General features: G+C 42.5%; 1 protein-coding gene across 19 annotated transcripts in view; it reads left to right on the top strand.

The window, feature by feature from the left end:
• HMBOX1 (homeobox containing 1) overlaps positions 1-20,440 on the top strand; it is a 137,069-nt gene that overhangs the window by 75,165 nt on the left and 41,464 nt on the right. For all 19 annotated transcript variants that reach the window (XM_071742236.1, XM_071742230.1, XM_071742231.1 and 16 more), the window contains 2 exons: positions 4,891-5,001; positions 11,672-11,825. In XM_071742236.1, the coding sequence (XP_071598337.1) occupies positions 4,891-5,001; positions 11,672-11,825 (265 nt within the window). The remainder of the gene's footprint in view (positions 1-4,890; positions 5,002-11,671; positions 11,826-20,440) is intronic.

The following is a 20,440-nucleotide window of genomic DNA, read 5'->3' as shown; positions in this document are numbered from 1 at the left end:
TAAGTTATGGTTGGAAGGCAAAGGATGAAGAGATAAATATCTCTTAATACCTGAACTTAGTAAGAGATGCTGTCTCTGAGCTTCCAAATCTAGATGGAAGGTGGGGAAATGTTTTCAGAATCTCATGTCTTTCTCTTCTGTATTTCAGTATAGGAGAGAGGGAGGAGTATGGATAGATGAGCCCTTTGCAGCCAGCATAACTGCTTTGATGGATGATGCTTCTGCATGTCCTGGAAATCCTACCTTTTCCATTTTTTACACATAGGGAGTGAAGGGACAAAAAAAAAAACCCAAAAACACCTTGCTTTCTTGAGGTCACAGTGGAAAACCATCTGTGGCAGAGCAGGAATTTGAGTTCCTAGGCTAGTAGCATAAAAACTAATCCACCATTTAAAAACCCCAACAACCAAACCAACAAAAAAACCCCAAAACATGAACAATAAAATACAGAGGTCATTTAAAAATAAAATAACAAAACCAAGGTAACACAGAGCTTTCTAGTGCACAGTGTTCTACCATTCCTGATTACTCTTCTTGCACAGCCTTGTCCTTCTGTCTTAATTGATATGAGATCTTCAGGATTTAGCTTTATGTAATGCTGAACACACACAGCATCTTGTGCAGTGGAGGGCAGCCTTGAAGCACTGCTGTAACATAAATAAAACCCCTTAAGGTTTGGAAGCTACACACAGGGATGCTGAGGAAATGCAAATCCAGCCAAATGAAACTTAACTAGTTCCATTGTGAAGAGAATGCCAGAAAATGACTGAATTACTGATCATCTGAAACTGGATTTTGAAAAACATGCTCTTTTTCTTTTTAATATATGCTCATGACAACACAGGGAAAGATTTGTTTTTCCAGGATTTTGATCTTTGCAGGTTTTCTGTAAGCAAGCTTTGCTAATCTCCTAAATTGATAGATGTCCTTTTGCAAGCAGGTATTATATGAATCTAGGACTTTGCTTACACACTGAAGAACTAAAGCACAGTCAGTTACTTTCTTCTCCAAATCTGACATATTCCAGGTGCTTCTAAAAACTCCCTCTCAAAGAAACATTAAAGAAATGCAAAGTAGAGTCACAGTACAAATCTATCTGTGAAGGTGAAAACCAGTTACCAAAGACTTGATGAATAGCAGTTTTGAGGCTTGTGAGTGGATTTGTAGTGCAGGTACCAGTTGTTTTCTCTTGGTGATGCATTTTGCCATTTCTTTTATGTATTTGAAAGGGAAAACTTTCCCCAGAATCATTTCTGGAGGAGAGGAGAGTGGAGATGGCCAGGGGGTAATGGTTGTACTCTGCATTCTGCTCATAGTTAAGAAGTGTAACCTGCTATGGGTAGGAGTAACATGGAACACAAGAAGTCATCAGTTGAACTGCAGTCATCCTTTGTGATTGCCACTGCTTTTTTCAGTATTTTCAGTGAGAAAAGTAACTGTGCTCATTACAATGCACTCCTGTCCCTGCTGATGCTGAGCCCAGAGGATGGCAGCCTTCCTTGAGGGCTGGGATTCAGATGGAGACTGAATTTCCTCAAGACAGCTGGGTTTTCAGTACTCCTGAGAACTTACTTCATTAATCTGCCTCTGGCAGCAGGATGATTTCTTTTTTCCTGCCAGTGCAATTTCCTAAGGTGGGATGATTACAGCCAGTGTGACAGGATGGCACTGGTGGCAGAACTGGTCACTGTGTGTCAACTGTGTAAAAGTCACTTGAGATGCAAGAATCTCTGACACGACAATCTGGGGTCAGCTTGGGGTTTTTTTATTTTTTGGTTTGTTTCTTTTAGTTGAAAGGATCAAAGGATGGGTTTGTGATTAAGACACTGTGCTGGGGATCTAGGAGATCTTCTGCTCCTGACTTTGCATATGACCTTGAATCAGTCAGGCTGCTGGAATATGCAGTTTTGGGACCTCTAAACCAAGCTGAGGTACAGGTGAAAGATATATCTTAAAAAGAGAGGAGTGATATAGGTAGAAAAAACCTTAAGGAAGCTCACCTGTCATTACAGATCTCAAAGCAAGGAGAATAATAAAAACCAGAAGAGAATGATAGGGAATGGGGCTTCAAAAGAGGTCATCCAGCATGGTCCTGTAACCAAAAGCAAGGTCAGATGCCTAAGCAATACCTGACATGCTGTCTGGGTTTGCAGCATTGCTCTAGAAATCTGCTGGCCAAAGAGCAAACTGGGCTGTGGGCTCTTTGCTGATGCAGAAGACACTGAGGGCTGCAGTGTCCCTTCTTGAGATACCATAGTCACATAATAATGTCCTGAGAATTTGTAATTCATTTATTGAATCTGTACATCTCAGTGTCCTTTAGAATCATGGAATGGGTTGGGTTGGAAGGGACCTTAAAGCTCATCCAGTTCCAACCCCACTGCATGGTCAGGGACACCTCCCCCAGCCCAGGGGGCTCCAAGCCCCATCCAACCTGGGCTGAGACACTGCCAGGGATGGGGCAGCCACAGCTTCTCTGAGCACCTTTTTCCAGTGTCTCACCACCCTCAGAAGAAAGAATTTTTTCCTAATGTCCAACCTGATTTTCCCTTCTTCAAGTGTGAAACCATTTCCCCTTGTTGTCTCTCCTCACAAAGCTCTGTTTTGCAGCAGGACCTTTACAAACTCTGAAGACTCACAACGAGTCAAATGTGGCCATGGCAATCCTCAGCTTGAGCCTTCTGGCTCCTGTCCCTTTGTTTTGTCTCGAGCACATTGTCTGGAGTGGGTAACATCTCTACCACTTTCTGACAGTATCAGGCAGCCTCTTGAACCAGAATTTGGATTTTCCACTACGCGACTCTTGCCGAAGATCCTTCATCTCTATTTATAATTTTTATCTAATAATGCTTTTGCTGTTGTAGCTTACCTTGTTATTCAAACACTCAGCAGACACTAATTCAGTGCACTAAGTGTAAGTGGACTGTAGTAAAGAAGGAAATTAATGGTGCTGTTACCCATTGATTAATAGGAGCCATGCAGCCCAAAGCAGTGAGACACAAACGTTTGCATCCCACAGCACTGTGCTAAAATAAAGGCTCTTATAATTCACAGTAGCAGGTGAAGAGCCACAAATTTTCAAAACTTTTTCTCTTCACTGGCATCCAGAGACCATGATTTCTACCAGACTGAAGCCTTTTTTCAGACTGGAGACTTGTAGCAACTCGTATTGACTTCTGCTGCTGTTAACTTAGATGCTTCCACAGTTCCTTGATGTAAACTTGGCAGAGCCCAAGGTTTGTGTTTGGTTGAATAATTCCACTTCCCTACTACTGTAAACTCAATTATATCCCAGTGTGGGCCCTGGGGGTAGTCAACTCTTGACTGCTCCAGCTGTTCCTGAAACACTTTCAGCTCTGGGGCAAAGGCAGTCTCAGGGTATGGATAATAAGAATCAAGAGATGTGGAGGAAAACAAACCAAACCAGGGTATGTTTTGTGGACAGAGCTCTGGTGAATAGCACTAAGCTTCTGGACTCAAAACAAAACACTATCCCTTTTCCCCAGGCATAGCTTCTGGAATTTTTTATAAGGAAGAACAGTTAAGAGCATAAATCCTGTGATTTTAAAAAATCTGCTTGGAGTAAACCCACCTGAATATGACACCTGAGAGTCAAGTTTAATAATTTTAAAGTTAACCACCTTCAGTGTTCCATGAAAAAAACCAACAAAAAAAAAAAGCACAGTAAAACCAACCCCCATATTGTACATGATAAAACTGCAGGGGCTTGTTTGCCATGAGTTAAATTTGATTATGAGATCTTATAAAACCTTGATGCATCTCAAGAGGGCAGAGGTAGGTTGGTTTCTGTGTGAAAAGCATCCTCCTACCTGCCTCAGTGTTAGCACCAAGCAGGTGGTGGTACAGGTGTTCAGCAGGATCTTGTTACTTGGAGCACCTCCTAAAACTTCAGCTCTGAGGAGAGTTTAGGAGTTGTTAACCCTTTCTGGTATCTGAAGAGCAGAGGGAATCTTCTCACCTGAAGTACTGCTGCATTTAATCAACAAACTATGTATTTGTTGGCATTTTTAAATGAACCTACAGTTCACCTGCTTGTGCACTTTTAAACCTCTTGCTGTATTTGGTTCCTCTCCTAATCACAGCTTCTCCCTTTCTGCATTGATCCTTCATTCAATGTCATGCTTTGTAAATAACTGTAATTACTTCAAGGTTTGGGTTTTTTCCCCTCCTCTACTGTTTTTTAGAAGTCTTGCTTTAAAAACCCTGGAACTTTGTCCCTTGCCTGGACACCTAGGGCTTAAATCCAGCTTTGCTGACAGGCAGCTGCCTTTTCTGGTTTGTTTTCTGGCTGTTGGTACAGCTGCTGACAGTTGCCTTGCTCCATTTTTGGGCTGATTTGATCTATATCACATAAACTTCTGTGTTTATCTCCCTTCCTATTCAAGCCCTGACTGATAATGATCTCCTCATTATCATTATTTATGTATAACAGTGGGTAAGGAACTTGTTCCCATTTCACAGATGAAGAAATTCAAGAATCAGGGAAGCTGTGAACAATTAAAGTCAGTGGCAGATTTGGGGTCCCAGTTTGTACCCTCTTTGCTGGGAGGTTGATTGTGCTGGTTCCAGGAGGTACCTTGAGGATGGTTGCAGATAACAAGAGAGAGAAATTCAAGGGGATGGGGAGGGGAAGCTTGAACTCTACTTTTGTTGTGATTGTGAGTTCCTGGGCTGTGTAAGGCAATAGTTTTTATCAGTATATAAACCACTTTAAAATGTTTTAAAAAGAACAAGTTTTCTCTTCCTCTTTCTCTCTCTTTTCTTTTTTTTTATTTTTGTTTGTTTGTTTGTTTGTTTTTTGTTTTGGTTTTTTTTTTTGTTTTGTTTTGTTTTGTTTGTTTTGTTCTGTTTTTTTTTTTTTTTTTACAGGGATCAGTCAGAGCCGGATCTCCCATTGGCTGTTGCAGCAGGGCTCGGACCTGAGTGAACAAAAGAAAAGAGCATTTTACAGATGGTACCAACTTGAGAAGACAAATCCTGGTAAACAAATACAGCCTAAACATCTCTCACTGGTTTATTTATGGAAAAGAAGCCTTTTGTCACTGGTTTTAATTATCACTGGTCGTTTACTTGTTGGTCTGGTTGTACTGAAGAGGTTTTCCCTCTGACCAGTTGACTTTTTAGGAGGGTAGGAACAAATCTGTGCTTTGCTTTGCAGCAAAGGGTCTGGAGCTGACTGGTCCATTGCTGTCTGTCCAGCTTCTCCATCCCAGTTGCCTGCCTGTTCCTCACCAGTAGATAACTCTGGGAATTAGGAGCAGTCAGTGAAGCTGCAGTCAACTAAGATGAAATAAATGCTGAGGTTCTTAAGGCTGAAGAAATAGAAAACATGAATAATGGCTCATAATGTAAAGTTGCAGCAACACCCACCCTACCCTCGTTTTGGCACAGAGGAGCTTTGGGGTAATTTTACAAGGTTTGGGGTTGAATCTTAAACTCATGGATGGGTGGCAGTGATAAGCTGGAGATGTCCCTCTCAAATCCCACCTGCTTCTCCAAATCTCAGAATGAAATATGAATATGAAATATGAAAAGAGAAGTAAACCTCCTCGTTATCTGTAACCTGCAATCTTCAAAATGACAGCTGAATTAATTCCCTTGCATTGTTCTCCCCCATAGATTTTGTTTGACCACAGTTTGTGGTTTTCCCTTGAGCAATTTTAATGTAAAGATCAAAATATTTACATTTAATTTCCTTTAAACAATGGCCTGATTAAATTAACTGTGGTTGTTTTAAGGAATTTAAGACTCAGGCTCTCCAGTGTGAATTTGGCTTCGATATCTAGAATTATATTAGGAAAATTCCAGTGAAAACAAATCCTCAAAATTTCTGCTTGGTTTATAAGCTGAAAATCAAGAGGCTCCAGCTGTCACTTGGCCTGAGAATACTTTAGCTTAGAGTTGGGTGGGTTCAAAGCCACGGCCAAGCTTGTCCTTTCTGTTAAGCATCTAGAAAATATCTTTAAATAATGAATATGCCAAGGGTTGTGAGGGGTTGGCAAGCTGCAGGGATCACCACAAAACCTTGATTTTGCAGTGGCTGGAGCTGTCATAGTAAAGATCAGCAAAGATATTGGGTTCAGCCATTCAGTATCAGCTGCTTTGAAAGCCTCAGGTTGCACCCTACAAACTTACTCTTCTTGGCCATTTGCCTTTGGTGGGGAGGTGTTGCCTCCAAACCAGTGGAGAGAACTGGTAAGTGTATTTTGAAAAAAAAAAACCAAACCTCAGAAGTCCTCTCCCAGTGATGAAAACTGCTGGGTGGATTTTTCCTACAGCCTTGCATCTTTATCAGTACTGTTTGGAGCTGTTAAAGAAATAGTATTCTGTGCTGGGATTACAAAAGCCAAGTCAAACTCAGTGCTAGATCTTTACTTTTTCCTCTTAACTTTCTTTCCCCTTGTCCACAAGCTCACATCTTGTTTGTCCTTTCACTCTTGAGAAGTGTTGAAAGAGGGGAAGACTTAGCAGCACTGGATGTTATTGCTTGGGGTGAAATGAAGCAGTGTTAACCTCTCCTTTTTTGATGTGCTGTCTTGTTCACTTGTCCTTAAACACACATGGAAAAATTTCTTGGAAGAATGGTGGTTTGAGTTTAACCTTTTTTCAAACAGAAGGCTCTGATACAGCATTTTTAAAAGTGTAAAAGGCAGATTGGCTCCTCTGCCTGTGCCAAGGGATTATTTGGATGCACTTCAATTCCCTTAAGAACCAAATAACATTTAATTTCTTTTTAGATGCCGAGGGGAAGGGAAGAACCCTCAGTTTTCTCCATAGCTGTTGGAAAAGTCTACTTGAGGAAAATGGTTGAGTTATTTAATGTAGGATTATCCACTGCTTTTTTTGATGTCTATTACATTGCAGGTCAGACTGGCAAGCCAAGAATTATTCCCATGTGTGTGTGCAAGTGAATACAGTTTATTAAAGAAGGTACCAACCTTGTCCAGAGCATCCTGGATTTAAATTACTGTTATAAAACAGTATAAAAAATTTGGAGCCTTTAAGTTTGATGCCACTTAGAGTATCCTGTGATTTGTAGACTTGAGTAGACATTCTACTGCCTTCTTTTGAGTCAGAAAAGGAGGAAATCAGTAGAGCCTTGTGCCATGGTCACAAAGAAGTGATGCCATCACTGCACTCTCTCTAATTTTTAAGATTCTCCTTCTTTGAAGAAGCTTAAGAGAACACATGACTGGCATAGAGGTTTTTTTCTGTTTTCTCACTTATTAGGAAGGGACATTTGGCTGTCTCTTCTCATGTATCCCATCTTTTCCAACTCCAGCTGCTGGGAATAAACTCTGAATCTTTCTCCTTTGACTGAATGTCTCTGGGTGCAGAAGCATCTACGTGTTGTGTTTGAGTTAACAGTGGGCAAAGTGAGGTCTTTGGGGACTTTTTAGTTTCCCCATTTCTTTTAATTCCTGATTTTGAAAACGGCATCTTCAGAGTCCATTTTCAAACTGAATTTGTTTGTGTAATAATAGCAAGAAAAAACTTTAAATTGAAGCAGTTTTGGAAGGACTGGGACACCAGCTATCATCAATTTATGAACTGTAAAGAAAGAGTAGTTCTTCCCTGAGGCAAGGACTGGGGGTCACTTGGCAGACATGGTGTCTTTCCTAGGCTTGCCAGGTTTTTTTCTATGACTCTTTGCAAATGTTTTCACTGTTGCACCTCACTTTCCTGTCTCCTAGATAAAGATGAGACCATTTTTTTGTGTATGACATCTCAGCCTTGCCTGTAAGGTCCTCACATCAGGTGCTGACACTGTGCTCACACACTGCACCCAGCCAGAAGTTTCCAGTTATACTGGGGACTACAGATGACTTACAAATACATGAAAATACTTTTTATTATTATTTGTTGGAAATGTGTAACAGTGCTAAATAACATTTTGAATCATCCACACAGAGTTCTGCATCTGCCAAGCAAAAAACTTTGTGTTGTGGAGCCTTAGGGCAATTTTGGGATGTTGCTGCTGTTGAGACATTACTGGATGTTGCTCCTGTATAGAAAAGACTCAGCAATTTCATCACCTGCATTATTTGCCAGCTTGCTTGGGCCCCTTTAATGTGCTGTTTGTTGTTTGCCTGGGTTTGATTGCTTATTTGCATTATTTGCATTGTAGCTTCTGTGTTTCTCCTGTCTTGGGCAGAGGTTCAGGCAGCAGCAGACTGCAACACGTGTCAAAAGAGACTTAAAAGTCTCAACCCCCACCACTGCTTTCCCTGCTGTATGCAAGAATCTTCTTCAAAAAATTCTTGATCAGTGTTTTCCTGGTAGGAATGATGTCAGAGTTAATAGCAATGCTCAGAATTCCACTGTGCTTGTAAACCTTTTCTGGAAACATTGCCAACTTAGGGTGAAAGGCAGGTTTTTTTTTGTTTAGCAAATGCTGGTGTTTGAAAGGTCTTTAATCCGATTATTAAGGGATGCTTTTCATTTAGATCAGGCTTTTTTTGGACAGGCACCACATCTCTTGTGTTTTGTAGAAGACTGAGAGAATTTTGGCAGTAGATAAATAGTATACGTTTCAGAAGCTGGTATATGAGTTTATAAAGGTCTATAATGTACAGATTTTTTTTATTTTTTCAGGACCTATGGGTTTTAAGTAAATAAATATTTCTTTTTAGACTGGTAGCTGTTAGCCTGATTAGTTTGGCTGGCACTGGGTCTTGGGCAAGGGGGAAAGTTTGTTATAGAGTAACTTCAGCATGTCTTTTCCCTCTGTGTACTGCAAACTGAAGCTGGCACCCAGAAATGATGTCTTGAAGTTACAGATGGATACAGACTGCTTCCATTTAGGCTGGATATTTATTTCTTCCAGTCTTCTGTACTAGGAAGGCAGCTGTGGTCACCTTGGAGAAAAACATGTGCTGTTCCTCCTTGAAAGAAAGGTGGTTATTATCAAGATGTAGCATCTCCTGTGTTATTCCCTTGGGAGTTCTTTAGCTTTAAAAGTAAGGCCTAAAAAACAAAACAAAAAAAAAATTAAAATGAAAAACTCAGGGGCTGGATATCCCACAAGATTTGCACTGGAAACATTATTGTTGGTATTTTACTGTTTTATAGAGCTGTATGGAAAATAGTCCCTACTCTGATCCATTCCATCCAAGCAATGAGCTCTGTAGGGAACCTTTTGCTGTGCAGGCTGCTGATTCAAATCCAGCCTGGCTCAGGAGTAACTGAAAGGTGTTTATCATCTGATCTCAGGTCAGTCTGGCTAAAAATAAAGTGTGACATCTGTTCTTATCACTACAATACATGCCAGGTACTTGCTGCAAAGATTTGCCAGTAAATGGTGTCTTGGAGCAGGGAGATGGCCTGAGGCTTGCTCCAACCATTCCCTTCATCACCCCTGGATGACAGGGCCTTTCCCAGCATGTGATGTGGATCAGCCATTGCATGTGATGCTTTTAAAAGTCTTCTCCTTCAGGATGGTGCCTGGGCTGTGCTGAGAGAAGATTTGCCACGTGGAGTTTTGAGTACAGAGATAGCTGCAGTCCTGTTGCAGTCCTGTTGACTCTTCCTGCCTTCTCTCCTCAAAAAACCCACCCTGCAGCATCCTCAGGTTCAGACTGTGCATTTGAGGAAATTCTGTGTTGTTGCAAAAGGGACTCAGGCCTGGCAGGTAGAGAAAAATGTCACTTTTCATTCTGCTGTGCCAAAGGAGTTCTTCCCCTTGTAGGTGTCTTGTTTTTTGATTCAGGTAACTAAGATGCAAATCTCATACTCACATTTAAGAAGCTGAGCTTCTTAAAAGCTGTTAAGGGTTTTTTTAGAAAGAATGTGGCCTGGTAACTAGGGTGGAACTTACTAAGTTGTAAAAAAGTGGAGCTGGGTGGTAAGAAGATTGCCACAAAGCATTAGAACAGCAGAATAAATAAGGTGCTCACTTAAAAAAGCTCCATAGTTACCTTATCATCTCTTATCTCTTACCTTAATGTCAGACATCACTGATATTTGTGCTCCCTCCCTGTGAAATCAAGTCTTTAGGCAGGGAAAGTAGATTGCTAAGACAATGCAGGGCAAGCTGATTCCTTGTTTCCCTGCTTCTTTTTAATTTTTTCTTGAAGCTTTTTTAATTTTTGAAGTGTATTTAAAAGCTGTCAACTTGATACTGACTCGGACCTCTAAACTATGCAAGTACTACTAGAAAGAGCAGATAAGAAACTTTCCTGGAAAGGGCCTCCCAATAAGTTGGTAATGTAGGAAATACTTCATGTGTCACTTAAATTAAGTAATCTGTGCAAGCTTATGAGCTGGAAATGGTAAAAGTCACCATCTGCTGTGTGTGTAAGGCAGAGATTGTGGGCTCCACTTCCTATAGACTCCTCCTGGGTAATATTTTAAAATTATTTTGGGCTCCACTACCCAACACAGATGCAAGCCCCTGCCAGTAAGGAAAATACTCATTGTGCATTTCTGGAAAGGAACACAGCCAAAGTCATAAATAGCTAATTTCTTGCTTTTTAACTGTAGGAATTTGCTTCTTGTTTAGGCTCCTGAGTTCCCTTAAACTTTTTACTCTGTTTTAAATTAAACAAGCCTTGTCATTTCACTAACACATTATGTTTTTATGATTAAATCCTAACCATTCTGAGCAAGACTCTCTCCAGAGGGATTTGCTGCCTCAGCCCTGATTTTACGTGTCTGCAATACTGTTTTCCTCCTGTGAGCAGAGCTGCCTCCTTCTCTTGGATCTTCCCAGCCTGACATGAATCCAGTTGAGCTCAGTATGCATATGGGATATAGGTGGTGATTTATCTTTTCATACAACTGGGTTGTTGGGGTTTTTTTTATTTTTTTTGCACACAAGAACAGCTATTTCATCCCTCCAGGGGAATTCACTGAGCACAAAGCTGTCCTTCAGAACAGTTTACATACTAATGTCTTATACCAGGTTCCCATCCTCACCAAAGGGTATATGAAAGATCAGTCTCCCAGTGTCTCTTGATTTATTAGCTGGGAGGCTGTTGTGGAGAGAATCAGGGGTGAGTTTCAAAGGGCCTTTCCTCAAGGCATGGTGCCAAGTCCTCTTTCTTGCTTGATGCTTTCCAGCTCAGCCTTCGTGAAAAGAAAAATATATCCATAGAAGGGGGACAGAAGAGGAAAGGTGTGATGTTAATCTGCTTTCAGTGACTTTTTCAGGCAACCTGGCACTGAGGATCCAGCATTTGCTCAGACCACAGGGTGTGTTTCTACTGGTGGAGCTATTTTAAGTGTTTACTCAGCTCTTCTGACACATGGAAATACCTTCGGTACAAATTTACATTTTGCTTCCTGAGGCTGTTGTACAATTATATAGAAACCTGCTATTTCCCAGTTTGTGGCAGAAGAGGTAGCAGAGCAATGTAAATAAATCCCAGCCAGAGCACAGCTCACCCTTACTGTAACTTTTCCTCCAAAGCCATCAGCTCAGCTATGGCTCCCTTGGATTTCCATGCTCACCTGATACTTGGCTTGGAGGTTGGGGATGGGAACTCTTAGCTGGCTTTGTGTATCTTTAAGGTGTCTTTGTTTGATAATGCTTTACTTTTTTTATCCTGAATGGTTTCATCATCTGTCTTGTCTTTTTTTCCACGAGCAGGAGTGAGAAAATGGGCATGGTTTTGAATCCACTAGGAAACACAGTATTTATCATTCTTAGGGGCCACGTTAAGCATGAGACCTGCTCCTATCCCAATAGAAGAGCCAGAATGGAGACAGACACCTCCCCCAGTCACAGCTACCTCTGGGACCTTCAGACTACGGAGAGGCAGTCGGTTCACATGGAGAAAGGAGTGCCTGGCTGTTATGGAAAGGTATGTCACTTGGGGCTTGTGGAGATGGGCAGTTAAAAGCCAATACCAGTGTCCTTTTTCCTGCTCTGGTGGACACCACCTTCGTTTTCCTGGATGTGCCTCAGCATGGTGCAAGTTAATAACAGTGTAATAATTTGATTCTCAATGATAGAGTAGGAGGAGGTATTTCACCCCTTTTGTTGGTTAAAAAGATGTTACACTCCTCTGGACAATATCCCATTTTTTGTAGCCTCTAAGACTTGGACTTAGCACAGTCGGAGAGGATTGGTGTTCAGTTCTTCCTGTGCTATTGCAGGAACCTTTCCATCTAGCCTAATCCAGGCTCTGTCTTGGTGGGGGTCTACATGCTCTTAACATTCTACATTCCTCTTTCCCAATTTACTGATTTCTTTACTCATTTGTGGTGTGTTACTTCATAATTGATACTGGCATTTCGGCAGCATTATGATTGTTGAGGATGCAGAACTTTGCCTAACAAGCAGTAGACTCCTGGTCCAAAAAGGCTCTTAAACCCTCTTACATGAGCAGGGAACAGTACAGAGCAAAGTGGATCTTTCAAATACATATGCAGAATGGCAGGTGATCATTAGAGCTCTCAGCTCTTCCAGTCCTGCAGAGACAAAGCACTCTGAGCCTGCTCTCCTGGCTGCTGGTGTGCTTTGCCTTCCCTTCTGCTTACAGGAATGTCTCTGTTGTGGATAATATTGTGTAATAGAAAAGGACTAGGGAACTCCAGTGAAGTTTAGGGATGAATGCTTATTGCTGTTAAGGGCTAAATGACTGGGAGGAGTTTTCTTCCTGTGAGGAACCTCCTTCCCATGGAAGCACCAGGTAACTCCATATGTGTCCTGTGCTTCTCTGGTTTGCAGCTCCACTGAGTCCTTTGCCAGCAGATTTTTAGGATGTGCTTCTGCTCTGCCTGTAAAGCTTCTCTTTCCTTTTGCTTGTGTGAGGAACTGAGGAGGAGCCATAGAGTATCTCCTTTTGCATAAGCTAAGACCAAAATCCTGAGCTCCCTCAGGAGCCTTTTTACACACAAGGTGGACACAAGGGGTTTTTGCAGGGCTGAGAGCAGTCACTAAGCATTTGTTTCTATCTCCTGCCCTGGCACAGCACTGAAGTTTTCAGATTTGGCTGGATGTTTCCCCAGAGGAAATAATGCAAATGCTTGAAATCTGTTCCACTTGGCTAGACCCAACTGAAGCAAAGTCCTGAAATTGGGTAGTACAGGGGACTGTGTTTTACTGGTGTTGCCTTTCAGTGATCTCCACAGGAGCTTTAGCACTTCAGAGTCCTCGCGTGGCTGTCCTGGGTGCAGTGTGAATGACAAAGATGCTACAGCTCATGTACCTTCAGGACCTTCATGTACCTCATGTACCTTCCTGTACCTTCAGGCCAATACCATCTCCTTATTAATCCCTCTGTGTGTGAAATATTTAGTTGCTCTGAAGTAGAACTGTTGCTCTTTGGTCATGGGTGCTTTCCTTCTTGGTTTCTGTCCAGCTTGGAGTGTGATAACTGCTCTTACTTGCTGTTTGAATCATGGTGGTGCCTTCCACTGCTTTGTGTTTGGTCATGTGGAAACACAGAGCAGAAAGAGAAAGCTGAGCAAGCAGGCACAACCCTCTCTCCCTTCAAATCTTTCTTACATCCAGTGACAGTCTCAAGAAGTCAGACAACCTGTGATGGTTTGGTGTGTGCCCATTAGGAAGATGTGAGACTTGGGGTTGTGTCTAGAAAGGAGAAAGCTGACACTGAAAACCATCCAGTTGTCTATGCAGGTACAGAATTACTTGGTCTGGTTTTTCTTTCTTCTTTGTCATTCTTGGTTTTGTTTCCTGTCCTGTGCTCTGTGAGGTCTTTGCTGCTGGGATTTTCTTTTTACTCTGCTGGTAAATGGAGACATCTGCCACCTTGCCTTAGTCCTGACTTTTGGTATTAATTTGCAGAGCTCTCACTGGGTCACTGCAAGCACTGAAGTTCACAGCCTTGCATTTAGGTACTGGGAAGTACCACTGAGAAGTTTCACTTCAGGCAAGAGGAGAGTTAAATGGTAAAAGCTTTGGACAAAATTACACCATAAAGCAAGTTAGGAATAGGGGTGTTTACCTGTTTAATAGGCCTAGTTGAGCTGTAAGGATGAGCTGGTTTAAGTGACAAGTTTTGAAAGAGTGGGAGGAAAACACTCTCTTGGGAGCCTTAGGAACAAATAATTTCACTTACAAGTCACTGGATTCTTCCAGACTCATAACAGCAGCCAGGATGAAGGTAACCAGAGCCCTGGCTGTCTGGCCTAAGCAGATCAGGTTCACTTGATGCCATGGGGTCAGGAATAAGCATTTGTCCCACTAAAATGGTGTATGGCATTGTATGTGGTCTGGTGCCATTTATCTGCTCATTTACATTTTCCTCTAAAGGATTAAGTTTTAGCTGGGAGTGGAGGCATCCTACTCAGTTTAATGGGCTGTTTAATTAAATGCAAGTTTCATTGCATTCTCTCTGTGTGTCCTGCAGCATCTTGATGTGGTGGTGTTGCATGCAGGGGTTTAGGCACCTAGTTTGAAGGTTTTTTTATTTGGGAACCTCAGGAAAGTGCTTGTGCATTGAGGCTTCTAGCTCATCAGCAATAAGCAGCAGAGATCCTGGACAATTCCCTCCCACTGATGCAACTCCTGGGTGCTCCTCTCTCCTTGGCTGCAGAGGAGGAGCCTTCTGCAATTAGCCCCAACTTTGGTAATTTAGTTAAATTAATTAGTTAAATGCCCTTAGAAGGTGGAATCTAGACTTTAATGGAAATTCTTATGTAGGTAATGCAGAGCTACTTCTTCCTATTAAGTTCTGGAGTGTTGCTCTAAAGCTGTACAAACATTTTTGGGGTGAGGCTCAAAGTCTCAGGCTGCTTAATGAGTTTCTTGTGATTTGTGCTTTTGACTTGGATTCAGTTGGTGAGAAATGCAGTCACTAAAAGTCAATGTGTCAGACCAGGTGAGACCACTTCAGGGGAAGAATGTAAATAATTAGGAGCAAGCTGTCCAGCTGAAATGTTCAGCACCAGTCAGGATTTAGCTCATGAACTGAATGAAAATGAGTGAGGCTTGAAGGACTCCTTTCTCTTTTCTAAAAGAGAAAAACTCCAATGCACTTAATTATTTATATTGGTACCAACCTGATATAATTAAGATTATAGTTAGGGCCAGCACATATACTTAAATGTCTAATGTACACAAGTGTCTGTATGCAGGGTATGTGTATTAAAGAAACTAATTGGTTTATACTGGATTTCCAGAATGCTGCTTGTGGTTTCTGTAATTCAATTCTCCAGTCTTTACTGCTTTTTTGGAAATTCTCCCAGGGTAGTTTATTAGTTGCTAGGCTTAGATTTCGGACAAGAGATTCAGGTCTCTCTCTCTCACTCTCCTTTTTTTTTTTTTTTTTTTTAAATATCTCTCCAAATATTTATGCTCTGAAGGTTAAGAGGAGCAATAGTTCCAGAAAGTAAAGTTCTATATTTAACTGCAGACTAGGTGTGGTTCAGACAACTGCAGTGCAAGCTCCCTCTTGCTGCTGTGCTACTGATATCAACCTTGACCTGTTCTCTGCTTCAGCCTCCTCCTCCTCCTGAAATTTGCTGAGTTTTGTGTGTGGTGATGTTGTCGTGTGGCTTTCCCCTCCTTTGGGAACAGAGCTAAGACTACAGTAGTCCTTTGTGTGAAAGCCTGAGGATAAACTTCAAAGCCTGTTCCTGGTTCAGTTTCATGTTCTTCTTCCTTACGTCTTGTCCCAACAATATTTTTTTTTGTCCTTTTCTCCACTTTATTCTTTTTCAACCCCTTTCATTAGAAACTGAAAATTTTCTTAGAACCTGAAAATTTTCTCTTTTTTAATGAAGCTGTTTCTTTGGGTCTTCCTTTTTTTTTTTTTTTTTTTTTTTTAAAGTGGTTGGTGCTTCTCCTCTAATCTTATGTTGGAGTTGAGGTTTATCTTTTTCAGGCAAAAAGCCACCATCTAAGGTTGGCAGCAGAGTCAATGACTCTATACCCCTTCCAAGGCACTTCTCTTGAGTGCCATTAAAACCTGGGGAGGGGGAGCTGAGTGTTGGTTTTTTAAGTATATGCTTTATCCAAAGATTAGATTAAATTAAAATAACTGTAAATTCTGCTCTAAACAAAATGAATAATTCATCACTTGGAACTATTTCAGTTTGTCCAGGGAGCATGGACTTTGCTTTCTGGTTGAGGGTTATTTGGTTTGATTTCATAGGTCTGGGGTTTTTATTTTAGCACTTTTCTGTACTCTTGAAGCATCCTTTTGTAAAAATGTCTTTAGATTAAATAAGTGTAGAGAGAGATACCTATTATCCCCATATCATAGATGGTAAAACAGAGTCAGGTGTTCCACGTGGCTTTGTGATCCAAGGCAACTTTATTCATAAGAGAAGTGGGTTTAGATTTCCCCAGATAGTGAGGATATAGTTTCATGACATAGCTGAGCTGAATTAACAGTTTGTCACCATCTCATCCTTAGGTGTTATCCTGTCTCATCCCCCTTCTCAATTCCTCCTCCTCAGTTTCCCTGCTCCCTCCACCCTGTGTTATGCCAGATCTGTTTCTTCTCTGATGAAAATACCAACCAATTCAGAAAAAAAAAAAAAATCCTTTTTATTTCCCTTTTTATTTCTGTCATGCTTTTTTTGATCTGCTTTTTTTAGTTGTTTTGTTTGGGTTTTTGGTTTTTTTGTTTGGTTTGGTGGGGTTTTTTTGTTGGTTTTGGGTTTTTTTTTCCTCTTTTTGTTTGATTTGAGTTGGATGAGTTTCTGGTTTGGTTAAAGCATGGTCACACTGGCAGTTGTGCTGGCATGATGGAAGAGGTGCCAGTCTGCCAGCAATGTTTTCTCCTGGTTTTACAGCCAAACCAGTCTCATTTGATCAGATTGTGTTCTTGTTCTTCCTTTCAAATGGACCCAAGTTGGCGAGGAAAGTCATTTCCATGCCAGAAAAAATCCCTGTTGTGTTTCCACTGCTAAAGATTTGATCAGAGGGCTGAGCACCTCCCTGGGAAGCCAGGCTGAGGGCTTGGGGTTGTTCAGCCTGGAGAAGAGGAAGCTCCCAGGTGAGCTCAGAGCAACCTCCCAATATCTGAAGGGGCTCCAAGAAAGCTGGGGGAGGGCTTTGGACACGGGGGGGTAGGGAGAGGACAAGGGAAATGGGTTAAAACTGGAAGAGGGGAGATTGAGGTTGCCAATCATTTTAAGTTACAACTTCTCTGAGACAAGGACTTTTATGCTGTCCATACCCAGAGCCTGGTGCACTGAGCTCTCCACAGTCATATTGAGACCTCTAATTTCTGATTACTGTAAGGACAGTGTAAAAATGAAAATTCAGTGCTCTGGGTTATCTCTGAGCTTCCTTCTGTGCCATCACCAGATTTTCTGTAACCCTTCATGGTATTCTCCTTCCTATGACTGTGTGCAGAATTCATTATTAACAAAAAACTCATGTTCATCAGTGGGAGGTGGCCCTGTCCGTGCAGGGGGATTGGATCTTGGTGATCTTTAAGATCCCTTCCAACCCAAACCATTCTGTGGTTCTGGGATCACAGAGTGCCAGGTTGGAATGAACCTCAAGCATCATCTGGTCCATGTTTTCTAGGTAGAAACATGGTTGGATGAGGAAAGGAGGCTCTGAGGTGAGCTCAGAGCAACCTCCCAATATCTGAAGGGGCTCCAAGAAAGCTGGGGGAGGGCTTTGGACACGGGGGGGTAGGGAGAGGACAAGGGAAATGGGTTAAAACTGGAAGAGGGGAGATTGAGGTTGGACATGAGGGAGAAATTCTGTGGGGTGAGGGTGCTGAGCCCCTGGTTGCCCAGGTTGCCCAAGGAAGCTGTGGCTGCCCCATCCCTGGCAGTGTCTCAGCCCAGGTTGGATGGGGCTTGGAGCCCCCTGGGCTGGGGGAGGTGTCCCTGACCATGCAGGGGGTTGGAACTGGATGAGCTTTAAGGTCCTTTCCAACCCAAACCAGTCTGGAGATGACTGGGATTCAGTGCTGTCTCCCCTCCTGAGAGAAGCACCAGTGTGCCCAGTGAGTTGGGCTGGCTCAACAGAGCCCTGTGCATGGTTCTGACCCGGGGTGAGATCAGTCCTGCCACAGGTCATTAGAAATCCTTCCAGTTCTGAAAGCACCATTACTGCAGCTCCCGAGCACCGGGGCTTCCACGGCTTCCCTGGGGAAAACAAGAGCTCTATTAGCTCCTGAAATTCAGTTAGGAAATTTTCTTAGTTAATTTCATCCCATTACTCTTAGTTATGTCTTCTAGCAGAACCTTAATACCAGCCCCATAGGGGATCTAAGTTTCCTGTGCAAGGCTTTGGAGGAGATTGAAGTTTGGGATTCATTGCGTTTCTCCCTTTCCCAGCCGCCAGCAGTAATGGCTTTCACCTCTTCCATTAGGCTGCTGCAGAAACACAACATCACTTTCTCATCAGTATAAAAAAGGTCCAGTGCTTGGCTTGGGAGTGCTGCTCATCTTCCTTGCAGATTGCTGAGGGATGAGGAGCACTGAGGGTTCCTCTCTGCTGTCCCTGTCACCCCCAGATGCCATTGAACCTCTGGGTGACTTGGCAGTTCTCACCTATCAAATATTTACTGCCTGTTGGGGAGGCTGAGCCAAACCAAAGCAAGGATGAGCAAGATGCTAAAAGCCTGGGACGTTTGGGAAGATTTGTGTTGGGCATTAGAAAGACAAAAAAAAAAAAAAAAACAACTTTAGAAAAGGTTGAGCACTAAGCAGGTTATCTACAGCAATTATGGAGCATTTCTCAGGAGCAAATCAGCTGAAATCTTTCAGAATGGTTCTGCTGTACTTGAGCTCAATGCAGAGGGAAACATCAGGTGACTTTACATTATTTTCCAGCTCTTGCTGTTCTATCAGGAGGTGTTTGTTAGTCAGCAACTTGCAGTGGGAGGTTCAACTTCATTAAGTCCTTTGAGCTCTGTAGGCAGGGAGTGGTTTTTTTAGGATTTTGTTTGCTGTTCAGCCTTGTGAAATGCTTTGAGATCTGTGAGTGCAGGCACTTTGCAAAGGCATTCAGTGAAGTTCACCTTAGGACTGGGACACAGGCAAGATCTTTTTATTGTCTGAAAGTTCAAGTGGTTTGACTCAGGGTCATTGCTGTATGTCTTCATAAAGTGCAAGAGCAGCCATTTTATGCTTGCTACACACTGTCTTTCTTATTTTGCATTAGATCAAGCTATGTTCCCTCTTAGACATGCATAATATCCAAGCTTCCTATTCTAATCAGCTGTAAGCAAATTCCAGTTGTTTGGCAGATTGCATACAGTAAAATATAATGCCAGGATGTCTGCCCAAAGTGCTTGCCAGACTCTTGTCTCTTGAAAGATCCAGCACCTAATGAGTTATTTTTTCTTTTTCACGGAGCTCAGGTGCTTTTGTATCTTTGTGGGTTTTTTTTGTTTTGTTTTTTTTTTTTAATAGTGAAAAAAAACCAACTGTGGGAGGGGCAGCTCCTTGCAGCAGACTTCAGATAAAATTTTTGTAGCTGCCAAGGTCAAAATAACTGAAAACAACATTTGCAAAAGGAGCCTTGTCAATCTGACCTGCCACAGCACTGTCTGGTGCAATAAACCCACAGTTTAAGAATAGGAATTCTTTTCTAGTTCAGGTACTCTCCTGCTTTTCTCCAGGAACCAGCTGAGACACTTCTGGATTCTGTCTCCTTGCTCATGGTGGTAAGAAGCAGGATCTCATCCTGAGTTCTAACAATGTCCTCTCTTAGCATCAAAGCAGTTGTCACACATATGGGATTGGAAATCTCTGTAAATGTCCAGATGCCTTCAGTGATGATGTAAAATAGCATCCTTGTTGCTTACTGTGCAGGCTCGTGGAATTTTTACTGGTTCCAGTAGCACCAGTGTGTGAGAGGATATGAAAGAACCAGTTTACCTCTTAACCTATCGCTTACTTCTAAGAATGTCTGTTGGTTCATAGAATCATAGAACTGGCTGGGTTGGAAGGGAGCTCAGAGCTCATCAAGTCCAACCCTTGATCCACTCCCCCCGTGGTTCCCAGCCCATGGCACTGAGTGCCACATCCAGGCTCTTTTGAAATAGCTCCAGGGATGGAGAATCCACCCCTTCCCTGGGCAGCCCATTCCAATGCCTGATCACCCTCTCCAGAAAGAAATTCTTTCTAATGTCCAACCTAAACCTCCCCTGGCACAACTTGAGACCTCTTGTGCCCTCTTGTCTTGCTGAGAGTTGCCTGGGAAAAGAGCCCAACCCCCCCCTGGCTCCAACCTCCTTTCAGGGAGTTGGAGAGAGTGATGAGGTCTCCCCTGAGCCTCCTCTTCTCCAGCCTCAACACCCCCAGCTCCCTCAGCCCTTCCTCACAGCACTTGTGCTGGATCCCTTCCCAGCCTCCTTGCTCTTCTCTGGACCTGCTCCAGCACCTCAAGCTCCTTCCTGAGCTGAGGGGCCCAGAACTGGACACAGGACTCAAGCTGTGGCCTCCCCAGGGCTGAGCACAGGGGCAGAATCCCTTCCCTGGACCTGCTGGCCACGCTCTTCCTGACACAGCCCAGGATGCCATTGGCCTTCTT

Source organism: Heliangelus exortis, chromosome 3, assembly GCF_036169615.1.
Source record: "Heliangelus exortis chromosome 3, bHelExo1.hap1, whole genome shotgun sequence".
In the NCBI taxonomy this organism is placed as follows: domain Eukaryota; kingdom Metazoa; phylum Chordata; class Aves; order Apodiformes; family Trochilidae; genus Heliangelus; species Heliangelus exortis.
The sequence above is the reverse complement of the archived record's forward strand: the minus strand, read 5'-3'. Positions and strand labels throughout refer to the sequence as shown.